The sequence below is a fragment of the Phaseolus vulgaris genome, chromosome 8 (genome assembly GCF_000499845.2).
Source record: "Phaseolus vulgaris cultivar G19833 chromosome 8, P. vulgaris v2.0, whole genome shotgun sequence".
Lineage (NCBI taxonomy): Eukaryota > Viridiplantae > Streptophyta > Magnoliopsida > Fabales > Fabaceae > Phaseolus > Phaseolus vulgaris.
This window is the reverse complement of record NC_023752.2, coordinates 45067451-45085296: the sequence shown is the minus strand read 5'-3', so window position 1 is coordinate 45085296 and position 17846 is coordinate 45067451. Positions and strand designations below refer to the sequence as shown.

The 17846-nt window shown below is 34.6% G+C and overlaps 1 protein-coding gene across 1 annotated transcript; it reads right to left on the bottom strand.

Annotated features, from left to right (window-relative positions):
• Positions 1-4154: 4154 nt before the first annotated feature.
• Positions 4155-13797, bottom strand: LOC137823672 (uncharacterized). Its single transcript, XM_068628896.1, has 4 exons — positions 12612-13797; positions 12392-12529; positions 4645-4884; positions 4155-4531 (listed from the first exon to the last, which is right to left on the bottom strand). The coding sequence occupies exons 1-4, from the start codon at positions 13494-13496 to the stop codon at positions 4433-4435; spliced, it is 1362 nt and encodes a 453-aa protein (XP_068484997.1). The 5' UTR covers positions 13497-13797; the 3' UTR covers positions 4155-4432.
• Between the last annotated feature and the right edge of the window lie 4049 nt (positions 13798-17846).

Genomic DNA, 17846 nt, shown 5'->3' with positions numbered 1-17846 from the left:
AAATTATCATACCTTAAAATTAATTTATGTTTTGATACATAGAGCATCTTATGGGTTGAAACAAAAAAAGAACCATTATTTTAAATGTAAGAGAGCACATTAACAGCTAGCAGTCTCAGATGACAGTGCACGTGTGAAGAAATAGTGTCGTCAAATCCGTACGAACCATTTTCCTTCTTCTCCGGTTCCTTCATCACTTGTGACGCGCTTTTGTGGAACACACAATATTATCAAATTTCAAGTAATAATTTTAAACTTCAACTAGAAAAGGAAATTCACGTACAAATATTTTTTTAATTTGGAGGCATCTAGGGTACGGTTTTTGACATGCCATATAATAATCAATTCTCACGTATTCATTCTTCCCACACTCATTTAGTTTATGATATTTCTGATTAATTAAATCCATAATGTATGTTCCTAATAAAGTGAGAAAAATCTACGTTTGATGAAAGTTATGAGGAAACTTCATTAGGATTTAGCCATTTCTGGACTTAGCTGGACCTTATGGAATTTGCCTTTCTTCAATGGCTACCTACCATGCATGTGACTTCTCAACATCGTCAAGGTGAAAATTCTTTATTAGACTAACATTGGTTAGACTTGAAATCTTCAAACTTTAAAACGTGGAAGATTATGTTCGTTTTTAGTTGTTTAAAAATAATTGGAATCTTTGTTACTTATTTTTTTAGAAGGAGAAAACCCAATTTGGCACATTTCATAAATATAATAAAATTTTTGTATTGATAACATTCTTGTTTCCATAAACGATTAACTAAAAGAAGAACTTATTCTTAGAGATTATTAAAAACTAACATTATCATATTTGTAAAAATTTAAAATATAATTAATCTTAGTATCATGCATCGACCATACTTTTAAACCATTAGCATTTGTTATACATGAAAGTTTAGAGAGAGTTGGATCTTAATCAGTTTATCAAGTCTAACAAAGGACTTACCGAAAGATTCTTCAATTGAGGTCAAACTAAAGGTATATCACTATATAGAGTAAAAACAATATTTTGACAATGTTAATCAAAAGATTCCCTAATACAATAATTAAGATTGAGTCAAAATATATACGTCTGAACTGAAATCAAGTGAAAGATGTTCAAATAGCTTATGCAATAATCAAGATCGAAAAATACCTTAATTAACAAATATTGAGGTAAGATATCTAATAGTGTGATCAAGCTAAACCTAAAGATTTCTATAACATGAGAGTTAAAGATTTCCAATTGAAATTAAAAGAAACCCACTTTTGTTTTTGTTAATTTATATTTTTGTTTTATCAATGATTGGTGTAATAAGGTGAAAACGTTTAGGCGAAAATAACCCACTTTTAACTTCCGATGGAACATTTATCTTTTAATTTGATGATAGTGAGTGAAATTAAAGGTCCTTAATCATTCTTTTGAACTCTCCATAAAGTCTAAAACTGGTCAATTTCCTTCCAACAAAAGGCAATACATTCCCTGATTCCTCGTGTTTGAAAACCGATCACACGACAAAAGCTACAATGCTAAAAAGGCAACAAATAGTTAATCTCCCATCACATTCCAAACCTTAAATCGACACACTCACAAATTCAAGCACCAAACAAAAGATTGTGGACGCTGAAAGCAAACCTAAAGTTGATTTTGTGTGCTTCTTTCCTTCACGTCGTGGGCTATATCACCAAAACAATAGAAAACGTGTAGCCATTATTATGCTGCCGAACTCCTTGACCATGAATGTTAATGCAAGATGGTAGCATTTTGATAATGAAAAAAAAGAAAGAAAAGTTTTATGGCACAGTGCACTTTCTCTTTCCTAACTGGCCCGTACCGACCGAGAGACCTTCCGTACTCAGAAACCCTAGAAAAACGACAAGCAAATAAATTGTGGGGTGAAATGGATTGGATAGCATGCATACATTCATTGCCTAGAAGTGACCTCACCTAAGAGCCATGCATGCATTTGGGAGTTGAGGGTTAATTGGAAACTCTCTAGTGTCATCTCATTCTTATAAACTAAACAAATGATATGGTGTAACAGTTGTGAAGATATTCAGATTGTGATGGGGCAATATGAGGTATGGGGGAAAGTACACTCAATCATTTTTTATTTGGAAGGTTGTTGGCTCAGGGGAATGAACACCCAAAATCCATGTGGGGAGGAGGGTCTTCAATTCATCAAATATATTCTCAAAACTTTTCAAAATATTATTTTAACATCTAAATCTTCAAAATGTATACCAATTTATAATGTGATTTGATTAATTTTCTAATTGTCAACGTAATAACACTTAAAATATTAAATATCAAATTCCTGTATTGGTACAGGAAAAGGATATAGAGTGAAACTTCCAAGAAAAAAATGCAGTAGCAGTGGGTAGTGTCAAATCAACAACAATATCCATAGTGATATCCAGTGTTTGATAGCTGTTTTTTATATCACGCAATAATATGTGTCTTGTGGGGTCACCAACACCAACTTCATCTTCAATCTTCATCCACTACCATTAAGTCACCTTCCTATGCTACTTCGTACTACACCACACAATCCATTTCTTTTGTTTGTTTTGAAATTGTATCATCATCATCATCTTATGGCAGAAAATAGTGAAACAAAAAATAAATCAGAGAACAGTTAAAACTTATTTTTGTTACGAAATTGCATTTTTGCCATTAAAAATGAATACAGAAGTTTTCCCCCCCTCAAACTACACGACCTTAACAAGTTAGCTTTAAAATGGATTTGTAATTTTTGTCATAGATCTGTAAATAAATAATAATGACTTTCTCTTTTAGTTTCTTGCTTTTCCATAATCTCATCTCTTTCACTTGTCTTCAAATGATAGTGAGTATAAGATATACAAGGATGAAAAGACAAGATGATGCAAAGACATGATTTAATTCGAACAACCATCATAGATGCTGTTTTAGCAACAACAAAAAAAGCATGCACAGACAAGTACCATTTCATCTTTTGACATTTTTCTAGTGAACTATCGTTGTTATCAGTATTTGAGCTTAGGTTCCACTTTCAGTTAAACAGATAGTGATTGAACACAATAAAATCAAAATAGGGTAACGAATTTGATGGGAAAGATACGATTTAATTAAATTTAAGGTTGTTCAATTGGATTCAAGAATATAAGAAGTATTGAGAATTTAGTTGAGATGGTGGTGGGGACTGGGGTAAGTCCATGCACTGCAACAGTGCAACCTACAATTGTTTTTGAACTTGTAGACAATGTCTTGAAATTGTTTAACATTAAGGATGCTGGTTTTTGGGATGAAAGAGAGGATTAGAAGCGGAAAATATATCCTTAACCTAGAGTGAGAAATGAGTCACCATGAGAGATTGGATTTGATACACATGAGAGATTAATTCTATGAGGACTAGTTTAAACTTTTAAGGATGTTATGAACAACTGAGTTTTTAAGAACTGGTCTAAAATAACCAACTTCCAGTCTCTCAAATCATCAAAATGAGCTTTTTAAAAAACATGAAAATTACTATTTACTTGCAATTGATGAGATAAGTCTAGAGCTCAAAAGCACTTGTATGCAGAACCCATTTGACATCAGAGTAAAACAAGAGGATGCTAGTAATTAATAAGTCATTATTTTATATTTATGTTAGAATAATATGTCTGGTTTGGTATTTTTACTAAGTGTTTAGATATTGTATAAGGATTATTATAACATCCCTCTTGATGCTCCGCTTTTTCTTTGCTAAAAAAAAACTTATGTTTGCTAGCAACTCCGTAAATACAATTTAAATGCCAAACTTATATCAAACTAAAATAAACGCTTGCTATTTTTTTAAATTAGAAATTTATATTATTTATACATAACTATTTAAGAAATTTATTTTTATAAAATGTAACATTGAATCAAATTAGGAAGAGTGAAAGTATAATTCAAACTTGTTCGCAAAATCTAATTTCTTAAACTAAACCCTTACAAAAGTCAATTTGAACCAAATTAGATTAATGGAACAAAAAGGGTCATGAACACTACTATCTTTAACCATAAACTTTACGCATTTATCGCCGTAGCAAAATGCATTACTTATGAAGATTTTACATACCATCAAAGGATGAAACTTATGGACAGATGTAGTTAGTTAGGTTCTGTCGTTGGCCCATGATACACAATCATATATGATTTAACATCTATATTAAATAAACTTAATAGAAAAATCTTCGTTGTCATTACAATTCATACAAGTACAATAATAAATATGTACCATCCCCAGTCCCCACCATGAGTGAATTGAACCAACAGAACATTTTTTTTTTCCTTTTGGAAGATATCAGATATCAATGTTTTTACACCACTTATTATTCGGGGGAGGGAGGTATCCAATGGCTCAGATCATCCTTACAAAGGCTAGACATGGTTTTCCTATTGAGTTAAGAAACTAAGTTCCCTCCATAATCAACTGGCGGAATGTGAAGCTTCGGTAAATGTACTCAAGGAACTTATAAGAGACTCGTACACCTGTATTCCCTTCAGGAATACAGTATCTTTTAAGTGCTGCAAATAACAGAGACGGGAGTTAAAAAATATATATATACTAGAGTAGCACAGTTCATGGGGAATGAAATGAGAAATGCAGAACAACGAAGAATTAAAATAATGATTTAAACCTCGTTGTGATCATGAAGCAAGATGGGAGTATTTTTCATTGGGGAGAAACCGAGTACAGGAATTCCTTTCTGTCTGAGGAATCGTGCATCAGTTGTGGATCCAAGAATTTCAGGACTCGAAAGTTTCTCCTTAACAGATGTGATAGCTTGCTTGAAAACGGACCACCATGGATTGGAATCATTAGTTGCAGTCATTAAGGGGCGTCCCATGTAGTCTCTGATCGGTCCTTTCTCAATAATCTTCCAAATTTGGTTGCACAAAAAACAAGATAAAAATAAATAACAGTCAAGAAATTAATGGCGACAATGGTTTTATGTTTCAACAACCGAGCAACAAGTGGCAATATAAAGGAATAGAATAAGACCACGTAGCATAAAGAAAAAGCTTACAAGCTCTTGTACTATTATTCATGGTGTTCATCATTCAATGCCAAATGGCACTAGAGTGGCTAAAGCAAGAAATCCTATAGTAGGACAGAGAGGTAACGTGATGACAACAATTCTAAAGTTGAGACACCTAAGTATGCGTTTTGGTACTTGTTGTATAGTATTCCCAGAAACATTGCAATTTGCAGTGTTCTGGAACAACTTGAAGCTCATTTTTTATTTATGCGGGCTCACCTTTTCAATGGCTTTGACAAATATTATTCTATTGTAACTGTTTTTCTACTATAGAAAAGTATTCAGTATATAAGAACATAAGTTCATGGACAGTTTATTACAAGAACATTTATTAGGGGCAAAGTGTTAGAATCCATTTGCTAGGCCTTGGACTCTCCAACTATAATACCTAGCTTTTGTGATAAAGCATGAGATTATCAAGGCGTTGGATTATCAGACTACTGTGGCTAGCTCTTGCAGTGTGGTTCTTCTAACATTTTTATCAATTGCTATGAGTTTTGCACAATGCGTGTTAATTGTAAACAAGCGATGCCAACAGTGCAATGCTCATTCGAGACTAGTCAAAGAGTTAGCACATAGCCAACTTAGGCTGCAACCATGAGGTGGGACGATAGGACGCAATCGCTATATGGGACTTCAATCCTACATTAGAAGTATGGGAGTGGGATTTATAAAGCCTTGGACTCTCCAACTATTATAGCTAGCTTTTATGATGGAACTCTCACATGGTTCTTATAATTGAGTTTTATAGTTGATACATCCATATGAAAATATAAACTCTACCTCAGGATACCATATATCTAATAGAAACAAGGCCCCTTGTCTATACTTTGTTTCCATTCATCATGTAAAGTTAGTGGTCTTGTCTTGACCCTATCGTATGAGGGATCCTTGTAGCCTGGAAGACCTCTACGGCAAAAATCATCACAGAAAATGAGGATTTCATACATTGAATGAAATTCCATTGGCACAAAAACTCCAAATCTTTCATATCTACAATAGCCCTTTTCCATCAAATTAAAGAATCTTCAAGGATATTGTGTTGACTTGCTTGTTAGCTTAAGATTTTTCTGGTAGCAGTTTCTTGTGACCCTTTCGTATGCATAACACAGTTCTTAACTAACCACTAATATCCATCTTTTAGTACATGTATTATCTTACTTTTTTTACCCAAGAGATGCATAAAAAAGGAGTGAATTTAAGTAAATGAACCAATGAAACCTTCCGTTCAGTAATCACACACGAGAAGCCAATTTTTGAGCCTTAGATTTTTTTCTCAAGGCTCACTCCTTCATATATAATAGCTGTAAAAAATCAAGAATTGAAATTGAAAAAATATATATTTATATTATGAAATTATTTGGCAATTTTATGACTAATGAAAGTGTTTTGGCACTGTTACTTTCTCTCTTGAGTTTTATATATTTTTAACTCTAACTACTTATTAGTACAGGTTGAAATTAATGCATAGCAATCAATACTAAGCGATTATATATTCAAGATAGTGAACTGAATTAAGTATAGCATCCGTCACACCCACCTAATGCCCTCAGATAACAAAGGGAGGAGCCATTTTCTAACGAGGAAGGGTGTAAATCAACACTAACTCCTTAAGATAACAAAAGATAAAATGTATTATAAACTTGCCTGGGATTTCTTACAAGGAAAAGAAAACTATCATAGAGATAGTGTTACAGAAAAAACTAGTAACAGAATACGAACCAGCCTCAAAGGGAAAGAAGAAAGAGAATAAATTCATCTACATCTCTCCCATAACCGTAAAGGACTATGTACTATTTTCCTCTCCAAATGTAGTCCTTGAAACGTGAATTTGTTATTTTGATTCTCTCACTCACCCTCCTTCCCACATCACACGAATCTTTTGCCACCTGGTCCACTACCTCGCTATCCACATGTGCAACTTTTTGTTTTTCCTCATTTGCCCTCTGCTCATTTCCATTCATGACAGAAGGTTTTCTTAATTATACTTTTTAAGGATAGAAATTTACATCTCTACTGTCACCTCAGAAAATTTCCTCTCACCACAATATTTATGTAGAATTTATAAGGATTAGAAGATTTGGAGAAAACAAAGATTCTAAATAATTACACTGATGAAACACATAACAAGGTTCTTGTTGCATTCAGTTACAACCAAATTAGAATGTATGTGCTACTGCATGTTCCTTCCTAGGTATGCCAAAGAGATATCCATGTCAACTATGGACAATAGTGGGGGAATATGTTTTGATCCCCTTCAACGACGGGGGATCCAGAAAATTTAAGAGTTGGGGGCAATATTCACTTATATAACTTTAAGGGGGCAATACTCATTTGATAGACATTTTTAAGTACATAAAAACATGGAAATCATTTCTAACTATATACATACATATTATGATATTAGGGTAAGAGAAATTTAAAACTTTGTGGGAGCAACTGCCCCCAAAGTCTATAGAATAATAGATCTGTCCTTGGTCCCCTTCATAGTTATAGATCAGGTGCTGACATTGTGATGAAGATGATGATGATGGAGAGGATGATGTCATTAGAGGATTGGGCATAGAAACTTAACATTTGTCCATTTCTAATTATTTAATTTCTATGACTTTAACAATTTATGTTCTGTAATACTTGTATCATTGTATGAACTTATTTATTTGAGGTACTTTGAACTTGTATAATTGCTATTCACTACTAAATGTAGTTATTTTAGTATTGGAGACTTATATTTTTTTAACTATTATGCTTAATTATGTTATTGAAATATTGAATTACTATGTTATTTGAATAAATTATTATGTTTTCATTTGAAGTAAAACCCTTACGAGTTTACCAAGCACCCACAAGTTTATGTAAACTCTGGAGTTTGATAACCTTGGTGACATTTAGCAGCCAACCAGTCCCAAAAATGCTATAGTGGGATGGCCATTACATATAGGCACAAATTTGAAATTAAAAAAAATTCTATTATACAAACAGAAACGTAGCTTACTTCCAATATGAGACTTGAGTCTTATGCCTTAGTATCCTACCAATATTCTAAGATGCATTCTAACAGTGGAAAAAAATAGAAAAAATAGATGAAATATATTTCTGAGATATCTTACAAATGTGATTATAGTCTCTATTTATAGACTGTTTTACAACCTAATTAAGGAAAGAAATAATAGGTAATGAAAGCAAGAAATAATGGGTGTTTAAAGCTGTACAAATCAAATCACTAACAAATCTATCTTAATAAATATAAAATGGAATATGCACTTAATTATAACATAATTCTCCTGATTATGCAACACTCCCCCTCAAGTTGGTGAATGTATATCTATTATTCCCAACTTGCAAGTAAGATCTTCAAATTGTTTTGTGGGAAGTCCCTTAGTAAACATTTCTGCCAATTGGAGTCTTGAAGGGATGTACTCAGTGGCTATAAGACCATCATCCGACTTCTCTTTAATAAAGTGTCGGTCTATCTCTATGTGCTTTGTTTGATCATGTTGAACCGGATTGTGTGCAATACTGATAGCGGACTTTTATCACACGCCAAACCCATAGGAGCTTCATATTTTATTTTTAGGTCATCAAGTATGATCTTCATCCATAAGAGTTCACACACCCCTTGAGCCATGGCTCTAAATTCTGCCTCTGCACTTGATCTTGCAACTACATTTTGCTTCTTGCTCCTCCATGTCACCAGATTTCCACCCAAGAACATGCAGTAGCCTGTGGTGGATCTCCTATCAACAATCGATCTTGCATAGTCAGCATCAGTATATACTTTCATGGATAAGTTTTCCCCCTTTTTGAATAGCAATCCTTTTCCTGGAGAGGCTTTTAAGTACTGAATAATTTTATCTACCGCCTGCAAGTGTCTTTCTCTTGGATCATGCATAAATTGACTAACCACACTAACTGCATAGGCTATATCTGGCCTAGTGTGTGAAAGATAAATGAGTTTTCCCACAAGTCTTTGATATTGTGTCTTCTCCACTTTTGGGTTTTCCTCATCATTCTCAATCCTATGATTTTGCTCTATTGGCACTCCAGTGGGCTTACAACCCAACTTACCAATCTCTTTGAGAAGATCAAGGATGTATTTCCTTTGAGAAATAAAGATGCCCTGTCTCGAGTAAGCAACCTCTATCCCAAGGAAGTACTTCAGCTTCCCAAGATCCTTCATTTCAAATTGAGCAGCTAGTCTCTCCCTAAAATTTTGTTTTTCAATCTCATCATCACCTGTAATAATCATATCATCTACATAAACCAAAAGTATAGTGAGTTTACCATTCTGAGAATGTTTTATAAACAGAGTATGGTCACCTTGGCTTTGTCGGTATCCCAAAGATACCATAGCTTGAGTAAACCTTCCAAACCAAGCACGAGGTGATTGTTTAAGACCATATAGGGCCTTCTTAAGTCTGCACGCCTTATTCCCTTCATTAATAATACCATAACCAGGTGGAATCTCCATGTACACTTCTTCCTCCAAGCTTCCATGCAAGAAGGCATTTTTAACATCAAATTGATGCATTGCCCAACCAAAGTGTGCTGCCAGGGAGAGAATAATCCTGACGGTATTCATTTTTGCCACTGGAGCAAAAGTCTCCTCATAATCGATCCCATAGGTTTGAGTGTACCCTTTTACAACCAACCTTGCTTTATACCGATCCAGTGTGCCATCAGACTTATACTTAACTGTGTATATCCACCTACAACCCACTGCTTTCTTATCTTTTGGTGTCTTTACAATCTCCCAAGTCTCATTCCTTTCTAACGCGCTCATTTCTTCATTCATGGCTCGAATCCAGTTCTCATCTTTTAAGGCTTCTTGTACCGATGTAGGGATTTTGATAGAATCAATAGCTAAAAGAAAACTCTGGTGCTGCATAGAAAGTTTTTCTGTAGACACAAATTGGGATATAGGATATTTGGCACAAGATCTTTTTTCTTTTCTCAAGGCAATAGGTAAATCATTTAGGTTAGGTTCAAAAGCAGTATTTAAGGTGTCCTCAAGAGTCTCACTGGTAAGAGTTCTTACCTCCGGTTCAGACAATTGAAGTTGCTGTTCGACTAAGACGGGTTCTTGTTGCCTTCGCTGATATTGTTTTCCAAAATATTTGTCGTCATTATTCTTCTCTGGTAATGATGTTGGTGCAGGGTCTTTGTCATCCTCCCTAAGAACGAAATCCTGCAACAAAGGAAAAGGTGGCAACTCAAGGTCCTCAGCTTCTTGAATACTCTCCCCCTGAAGCTGAGAACTAGGAAAGAAAGACTCTGTTTCATGGAAGGTGACATCTTTGGAAATATAAACTTTACGACTTTGAGGATGATAACATTTGTACCCCTTTTTGTTGGGGGCATAACCGATGAAGACACATTTGATGGCGCGAGGATCTAACTTACCCCGATAAGGACTATGAACATGGACAAAAGCAGGACAACCAAAGACACAATTCTGAAGACTATTCAACATGGTATCAGAGCCATTTCGAGCCTATCCTAGCGAGTATTTGTTGGGCCTATCCTGCCACCCGCTATCGGGCCGCTATCAGACCACCCATAATATATAGTCTCACGCACGAGTTGGCAGTCTCGGCGTGAGGGGTGTGTGTTGGAGATCCCACATCGACTAGAGATTAGAGCCTTTCATTGTATATATGTGGGTGCAATCCTCATCCCTATGAGCCGGTTTTATGAGGTTGAGTTAGGCTTAAAACGTACTTCTTAACACTTACTAAAACTTGGTAAGAAGGTTGATGCTAAGTGAACTACAATTTAGGGGAGGGGGTTAGAATATTAGTATTATTATTGATGTTATGCTAGCTAGTTAGTAGAAACAGAAGTATTTGATTAGCGTTTTGTATCACAGCATCAAACACATGTATAACTTTCTTCCTTTCCACCCAAATCTGAACCAATCATCAAATTTCATCAAGGTGCATCTAGAAGCAAGATTGAAACACACACACATATATATGTATATATATATATATATATTAATTTGGTATGCAAAAGTCTTAAAAGAATACATAAATACATTAATGCAGTACTATGTCTTTTTTCATGGGTTTAGCCCAACCAGCAGATCCCCCAATCCCAACGGCAGTTCCTTACTTCCAACCGACACAAATTCAATAAAACACATAATAATGTTCAGACTTCAGAGCCTATTGTTTCTTAACCTCCAACAGAAAAGGATTATTACACTAATAAACGTCATAAAAGAGTTAAATCTTTAATACAAGCATAAAAAAAAATGCTTGTATACAAACCCTTCAAACTTTTATTTAGCCCTACCTAGGGAGTGATTAGCCAGTATTTTGAAGATTAGCTACCAATGATAAACAGTCATGCTATACTGCTAAGTATCTCTATACATCCTTTTGACCAGTGTTATCGATATCAGATAACGGATCATATTGGAGACTCCAGAAATCCTTTATAAAGTTATTTGACGGACCTAGTTATAAACCCTAGACATCAAATGAAGAGCTATATTGCAGCCAACAGGAATAGAATGAGTCTGTTTACTTTTACTTCATTTCCTGTTTTCAATTTTCAATTACAAAATTATCATATTGTTTGCAAAGATTTGTGCAGAAAGTAGAGAAAACAAAAAAATGTTTCCAATTTTCATATGAAAATCTTTGAGAACAGGAAATAGATTGAAAATGAAAACTGAAAGTAACTAAAAAGTAACAACACAAAATAAAAATCAAAGGTAAACAAGCCTTAAATACATAGCAAATGTTTTCATCTTCTGCATGATGCAACAATACAAGATTACAGCACCAGAACTATGTCTTAGTACCCAAGCAAGGGAAATCCAAATTCATGCCAGAACAAGGCAGCAGTACACAAGCAAGGGATCTAAATTCCTACTAGAACAAAAACTACAGCCAATGACAACATACAAACTGGCCATGATGTGTCTGTTTTCCCGTTTGAATGATAATCAACAGATCTTTCCCACTTTTCCGAAATCACAAATGTAGAAGGAACTAAGATGGTGGATTGTCGTTCAGTTAGAAGCAACTAAATAACAAACAAACTAGTTGATACCTGAAACTAACAGAAGCATTGCTCTTAAAAATATATTAAACTTAACTGGCACCAAATATCTTACAGGAAAATCAGGATCTTTGCCTTGCAGCCTACTTTGGTAATAAGGATAATGACTCATTAGTCCAATCCTAGTGAATCAACGCATCTCCTATTTCGAATTAAAAGCCAATTTTCTTCACCACGTTTAAACAATCAACCCAGTTTCATTTTCCAGCTTACATCCCAATCAGGCAAATATCCAAAAGGTAAATAAGATTTTTTTTTTCATAAAAAATCTCACCTCATAGGACATATTCCTAACAGCAGGCGCCCATTCCAGTGCAATTCTCCTCCTCATCTCGTCCGGGTCCGTCGTCGGCGTCAGCCTAAGATCAAAACCAGCCTCCGCCTCCGAAGGTTGCACATTCATCGCAAACCCCTGCACAAAAAAACATCAGTAATTCCAAAAACCACGTTCAATCAAATCAAAACCAAGCCAGACCAAGCAATCCCAAACTCACATCATCAGAAGGAACACCAGCCTTAACATAAACCGTATTCACCGACACAACCTCGGCGTTCAGCGCTTTCCCAGCCTTAACCACGTCAAACTGGCTCTCCCTGAACCTACTCACAACCTCCAAACTCTCCATCAGATTCTCCATCGCACTTCCATCGTACATCCTCGCCCCGTGCCCGGGCGCTCCCTTGGCCCGGATCTTCACGTTCCACGGAACCCTATCCGCGTAGAAAACCCTAAATTCGTCGCCGGGCGAGGCCTGCCCCTCGTCGAGCGCGAAGCCAACGTTGAGGCGGAGGAAGTCATCGGACTCGATGAACTTCGCGAAGCCGTCCAAGCCGCCTATCTCTTCTTCGGGGACGAGGGAAATGTGGACGGAGCGGAGAGGGGAGAAGGCGTGGGCCTTGAGGTTGCGGATGGCCTCGAGGTACTGGATGGCGATGCATTTGTCGTCCTGGGCGCCGCGGGCGAAGACGTTGCCGTCGGAGGTGCGGTGGGCAGAGAAGGGAGGGTGGAGCCATTTGGCGGGCTCGGCGGGGACGGAGTCGAGGTGGGAGTTGAGTAGGAGGGAGGGGAGGGAGGGGTTTGAGCCGGGCCAGGTGAGGAGGAGGAGGGGCTTTCCTGGGGTGAACTCGATGGTGTTGGAGGTGAGGCCCAAGGAATGGGCCTGGGCTTTGAGGAAGGAGACTGCGGAGTAGTAGTCAGGGGTGGGGTGGGCCGTGTTGATGCGGAGGTAGCGCTGGAAGCGGGTGATGGGAGTGTCTTCTTGTTGCTGTTGTTCGTGACTTTGGGTTGCCGTTGCGGTGAGGAGGAGCGAGGAGAATAGGAGTATTAGATGGAAGAGTGAGAAAGCGAGACTGCCACAGTGAAAGCATGGAGTAGCCATTGACACGGGACAAAGCAAGTCAACTCAGTTCCACTGATACACTTTGGTGGATTTGTATTACCTTACAATCAAGTAATCGTTTAACTCAATGCTCACTCAATGTACACAAAAGCTATCCTACATGTTTTGGTCACATTAGAAATAGAATATTCATCATTTGTGTGTTTTACATACAGTTAGCACTCTTCATTTTTCCATCCTATTTGAGACCTTAGTTATTACTCATTAAACCTTTCCACTCATCAGATATATCATGGATCACATCCACACCAGACATCAAATATTTGGACTATTAGATCCTAAGTTAAGGTTCAAAGGACCTTTCGCATAAATCTTATATTTAAGAAAGGATCAAGAGTAACTGACCAATATGCAAAATTCTTAGGTAGCTAACTTAAAGGTCAAAGTCTATGATTAAGTAATATTTTGTCCTGTAAAACTTATTATTTCCAAAAAAAAAAAAAAACTAAAGATAGATGTTTGAACTTATAAATAGATCCTTAAAGCGACCTTTCCAGAATTTAAAGAAGATTAGTTTTAGGAATTTTAACTAAAATATTGAGAACAAAAATAACTTTTTGAACTTATACCCTTAAGTTACCATTTCGGAAATCCAATACAAATTTTCTTTTTTCACATTTGATTCCTGCACTCAATTATTTTAGGTCTTCACTCAATCAGCTTTTGAAATTCTAAAATTGCTCTTTATTTTAAAATTAAAAATTAAAATATAGATTTTGAAAAAGAAAAAATACAAAATAAAATTGAAAAACTAAAATCTTGTTTAAAAAAACAATTTCAAAATCCAAAAACTACATTAAAAAAATAAATTCTAGAAAACAAAACCTGAAAATATTTTAATTCCAGATAATTACTAAGAATATTTTGGTATTCATTATTTTTATAAAAATAATAAAATTACATTGATAATTTTGAGGGCTATTTCTTCTTGCACTCCATAATTTATTATTGTAACTCATACTTCTTAAAATACTAAAAATACTATCTTTTTATTAATGATTTTCATTTCAGAATGGGTGATTCGGAAAAATTCTAAATTATAGAATTTGGTTTAGATTCTATAATCTAAAATGAGTTCCTTTATAAAATACATTAAAGGTTATAGAATTCGAAAGATATTTCCATATCACAAAATTTTCAGATTCAGGAATATCTTTCAGATTTCGTAATTCGAAATGTACTTTTTTAAGAAAAAAAATATATTTTAGATTGTATAATTTGAAAGGTATTTTCAGATCTAGAAATACCTGTTGGATTGTAAAATTCAGAAGGTGTAAATAGAAAAAAATACATATTTTCAAATTGTAGAATCCGAAATGTAATTTTTATAAACAAAAAGGTCTTTGCCTGACCTATGAGGTGTCATGATAAGTTATGGAGATGCGAAAAGAAACAACCCATTTTGAGTACTCGAGCCCATAACCTTACTATATATTAATAGATACGATACTCTATGTACTTAAGCCTATCATACCAAAAAACCTTGCATCAAGTATGTACGAAAGCTTATACCTACCACAATTCTTACAACAAAACTTTGAGCTACACACATTTATACCATATTACAATACCTTTTGCCCTCGTCCCCACAAAAAATCAATAACCTTGTCAATACAAAAGATTGAATATGTTCAAGAGATCAGTCTAATAAACAATACATATTTTAGTTTTAAATCTCCATTATAGCGTTTATATACCAACAATTTGTTGGTTCCATTACAATATTTTACTTACTCTCTATACATGTGTTTTAAACAATCCAAAAATCTGATATCTACTAACGACGAAGATCTCTCTATTCTGATATCATGTTTTGTGGTCTTATAATCTAGTTATGGTGATGTTTTAGGAACTTATTTTGTTGAATATGTTATTTAAATTAGTTTATAACAAAATTTGAAGACTCCATCTAATCTTTTTATTTGTAACAAAATACACGAGTAATGAATGATAGTAACAACCGTTAAATCTAGAACTTCTCAGATTATATATCTAAAGGATGAGTTTTTATCTTTTATTGGGATTTAAAAACACATAAAGTACATTAACCTTGAATCACTTGGAAGTAGGTCGAACCTTTGTTGTTTTCAACATCCATAGGAAAAAGATGATAATGATTGTTGTTATGGTTTCGTTACAAATTGCTAGAGAAAGGTATTGGATTATAAATTTCACCATTAATAATCATTTGTTAGTATCACTCACATGAGGTTGTTGGGATTGATATAGGTTACAAGGTTTTTCTTTGATGGTCTACAAAGTTGTGAATCATGCGGGAAAAGAAACTGGCTTAATTCTTTAGTTGGATTATTGTGTTTTGGCATCTGTTGGTCTTCTTTTGTTATATATATGTTTAGGTTGTTTAGCAGTATTAACTATTTTGCACCAATTTAACACTTATTGTGATAGAAACTTATCCTTCTAAAATCTTGATGTTAGGTTTGAATTCATAAATTAAGGAAATTTAATTACGATAATATTATAATATAGTTCAAATATTGGGAATATATATATATATATATATATATATATTAAAAAGTTGTTTGGGGTTGTGCATTTTAAGTAAACTTTAAAATGTTTGCTAAGTAATGTTGAACAAGTGCTTTGATGTCTCCAAATCTATATGGATTGCTTGAAGGCTGGTTGTAACTTGTGTGTGTAAGTTCTGAGTAGTTTGAATTTGTAATTCCACTCTTAGTTAGGATTCAAAGTTGGTTTAAATCAAATCCTTTTCAAAAAAAAGTTTTACAAAGAAGTGGAAAAACAACCAGTTGTTTTATCGTTTCAATCGGTTGTTTAACACTTAGTGTTTTTGAAACAGGTTTTGACAAAGCTTGAAATTGGTTGACTTTGCTGTCAAGCCAATTCAATCAGTTGTTTCGACAATTCAACCAATTGTTTTTTAAAATCCTTAACAGAATTTGTTAAGTTTCGTAAATATGTTTTAATTGATTCAAAATGCTTTGGCTCCTTCATTAAATGTTTTTAACTTTTTAACTGCCTTTTGGAGTTTAAATAGTTGGTTTCACGCTCCTGGGAGTAATGATATCAGATTAATCTTTTGAAATCAGTTTTATCCAAGATATACATCAAGCTTTGATTGAACTTGTCTAAGAGTGGAATAAGACTGTTGTGTAATTTTTTGTAATTCAATCTGTATCAGGTGTGATCTTTCCTTATTCTTTCTTGATCTGTATTTATGTAAAGAATTATGTTTCACAGAGTTAGAGGTTGTTCTGATCTGTGGTGTGTTGTATTGCCAAAGGAAGTGTGTGTCTTGAGGGGTTCAAGATCACTTCTTTGGTGTGTGTGGTTTGTAATCTGTGGTTGATTACATAGTGGAATACTAGTTGTTTATGGTGACTGGATGTAGCTCTTGGTGTAAGAGTGAACCAGTATAAATTTGTTTGTGTGATTCTCTCTTTCCCTAATCTCAATTATATCTGTTTTAATAAGTTTTTTTTGCATAGTTCCACTTAGCGCAAGCCAAATATGCTCAACATATATCGTATCCGCTCCATGTAAGCCAAGTTTGCTCAGCATATGCCAGCTTGGCTTAGCCATTTTCAACATTGCACCAAAATTGTCTCTGGAACAAATCCAGTGAGCTATAATATCTTTTATAACTTTTTTTTCTAAATTCTTACTTGTTAGAATTGTAGGCCTAAAACAAGACGGAGGAGGGGGGGTGAATTGTTTTTTTAACGTTTTTTGCAAACTTTGAAGGTATGGAGAAAGCCAATGAAGAATCAAAGCCAAAGGAATGAAAATGCTCAAGTTACAAAACTGTTTTAGTTGATTTCCAGAAAATTAACCGGTTGTTTATACGATTCGACCGGTTGTTTTTGTCAACAGTTTATAAAAGGAAGGTAGCAATCTTCCTTCTATATTGTGACAATGATGTAGCAAGGAAAATAGAAGTCAATCTTGTGTTTCATGAGCAAACTAAAAACATTGAAACAGACTGTCACATTGTTAGAGAAAAACTTACAGAGTTGGGTCTTATTAACATTTGCTCCCTAGTTTGTGGGGTACCAAAGAGTAATAACATAAGAACTAAAACTATGATAATTTTATTAAAGGAAAGAAAATTACAATACCCATCTCCTTAAATCTAAGGAGAAAACAATATCACCATCTCCTCGAAATAGGAAAAGATAAGTACTGGAAGAGCCTTAAAGGAAAAACTATTTTTCCTTTCATATTTTTTTTTCTTAAGCACTAAAGTAGTAGAAAAGAATAAGCAAATGCTTTAGGTGTGTCTTACTAAAAAAATAGTGTGCTTCTTTTTTAATAAGGAAGGTAAGTACATAAGTAATTTTCCCTAAT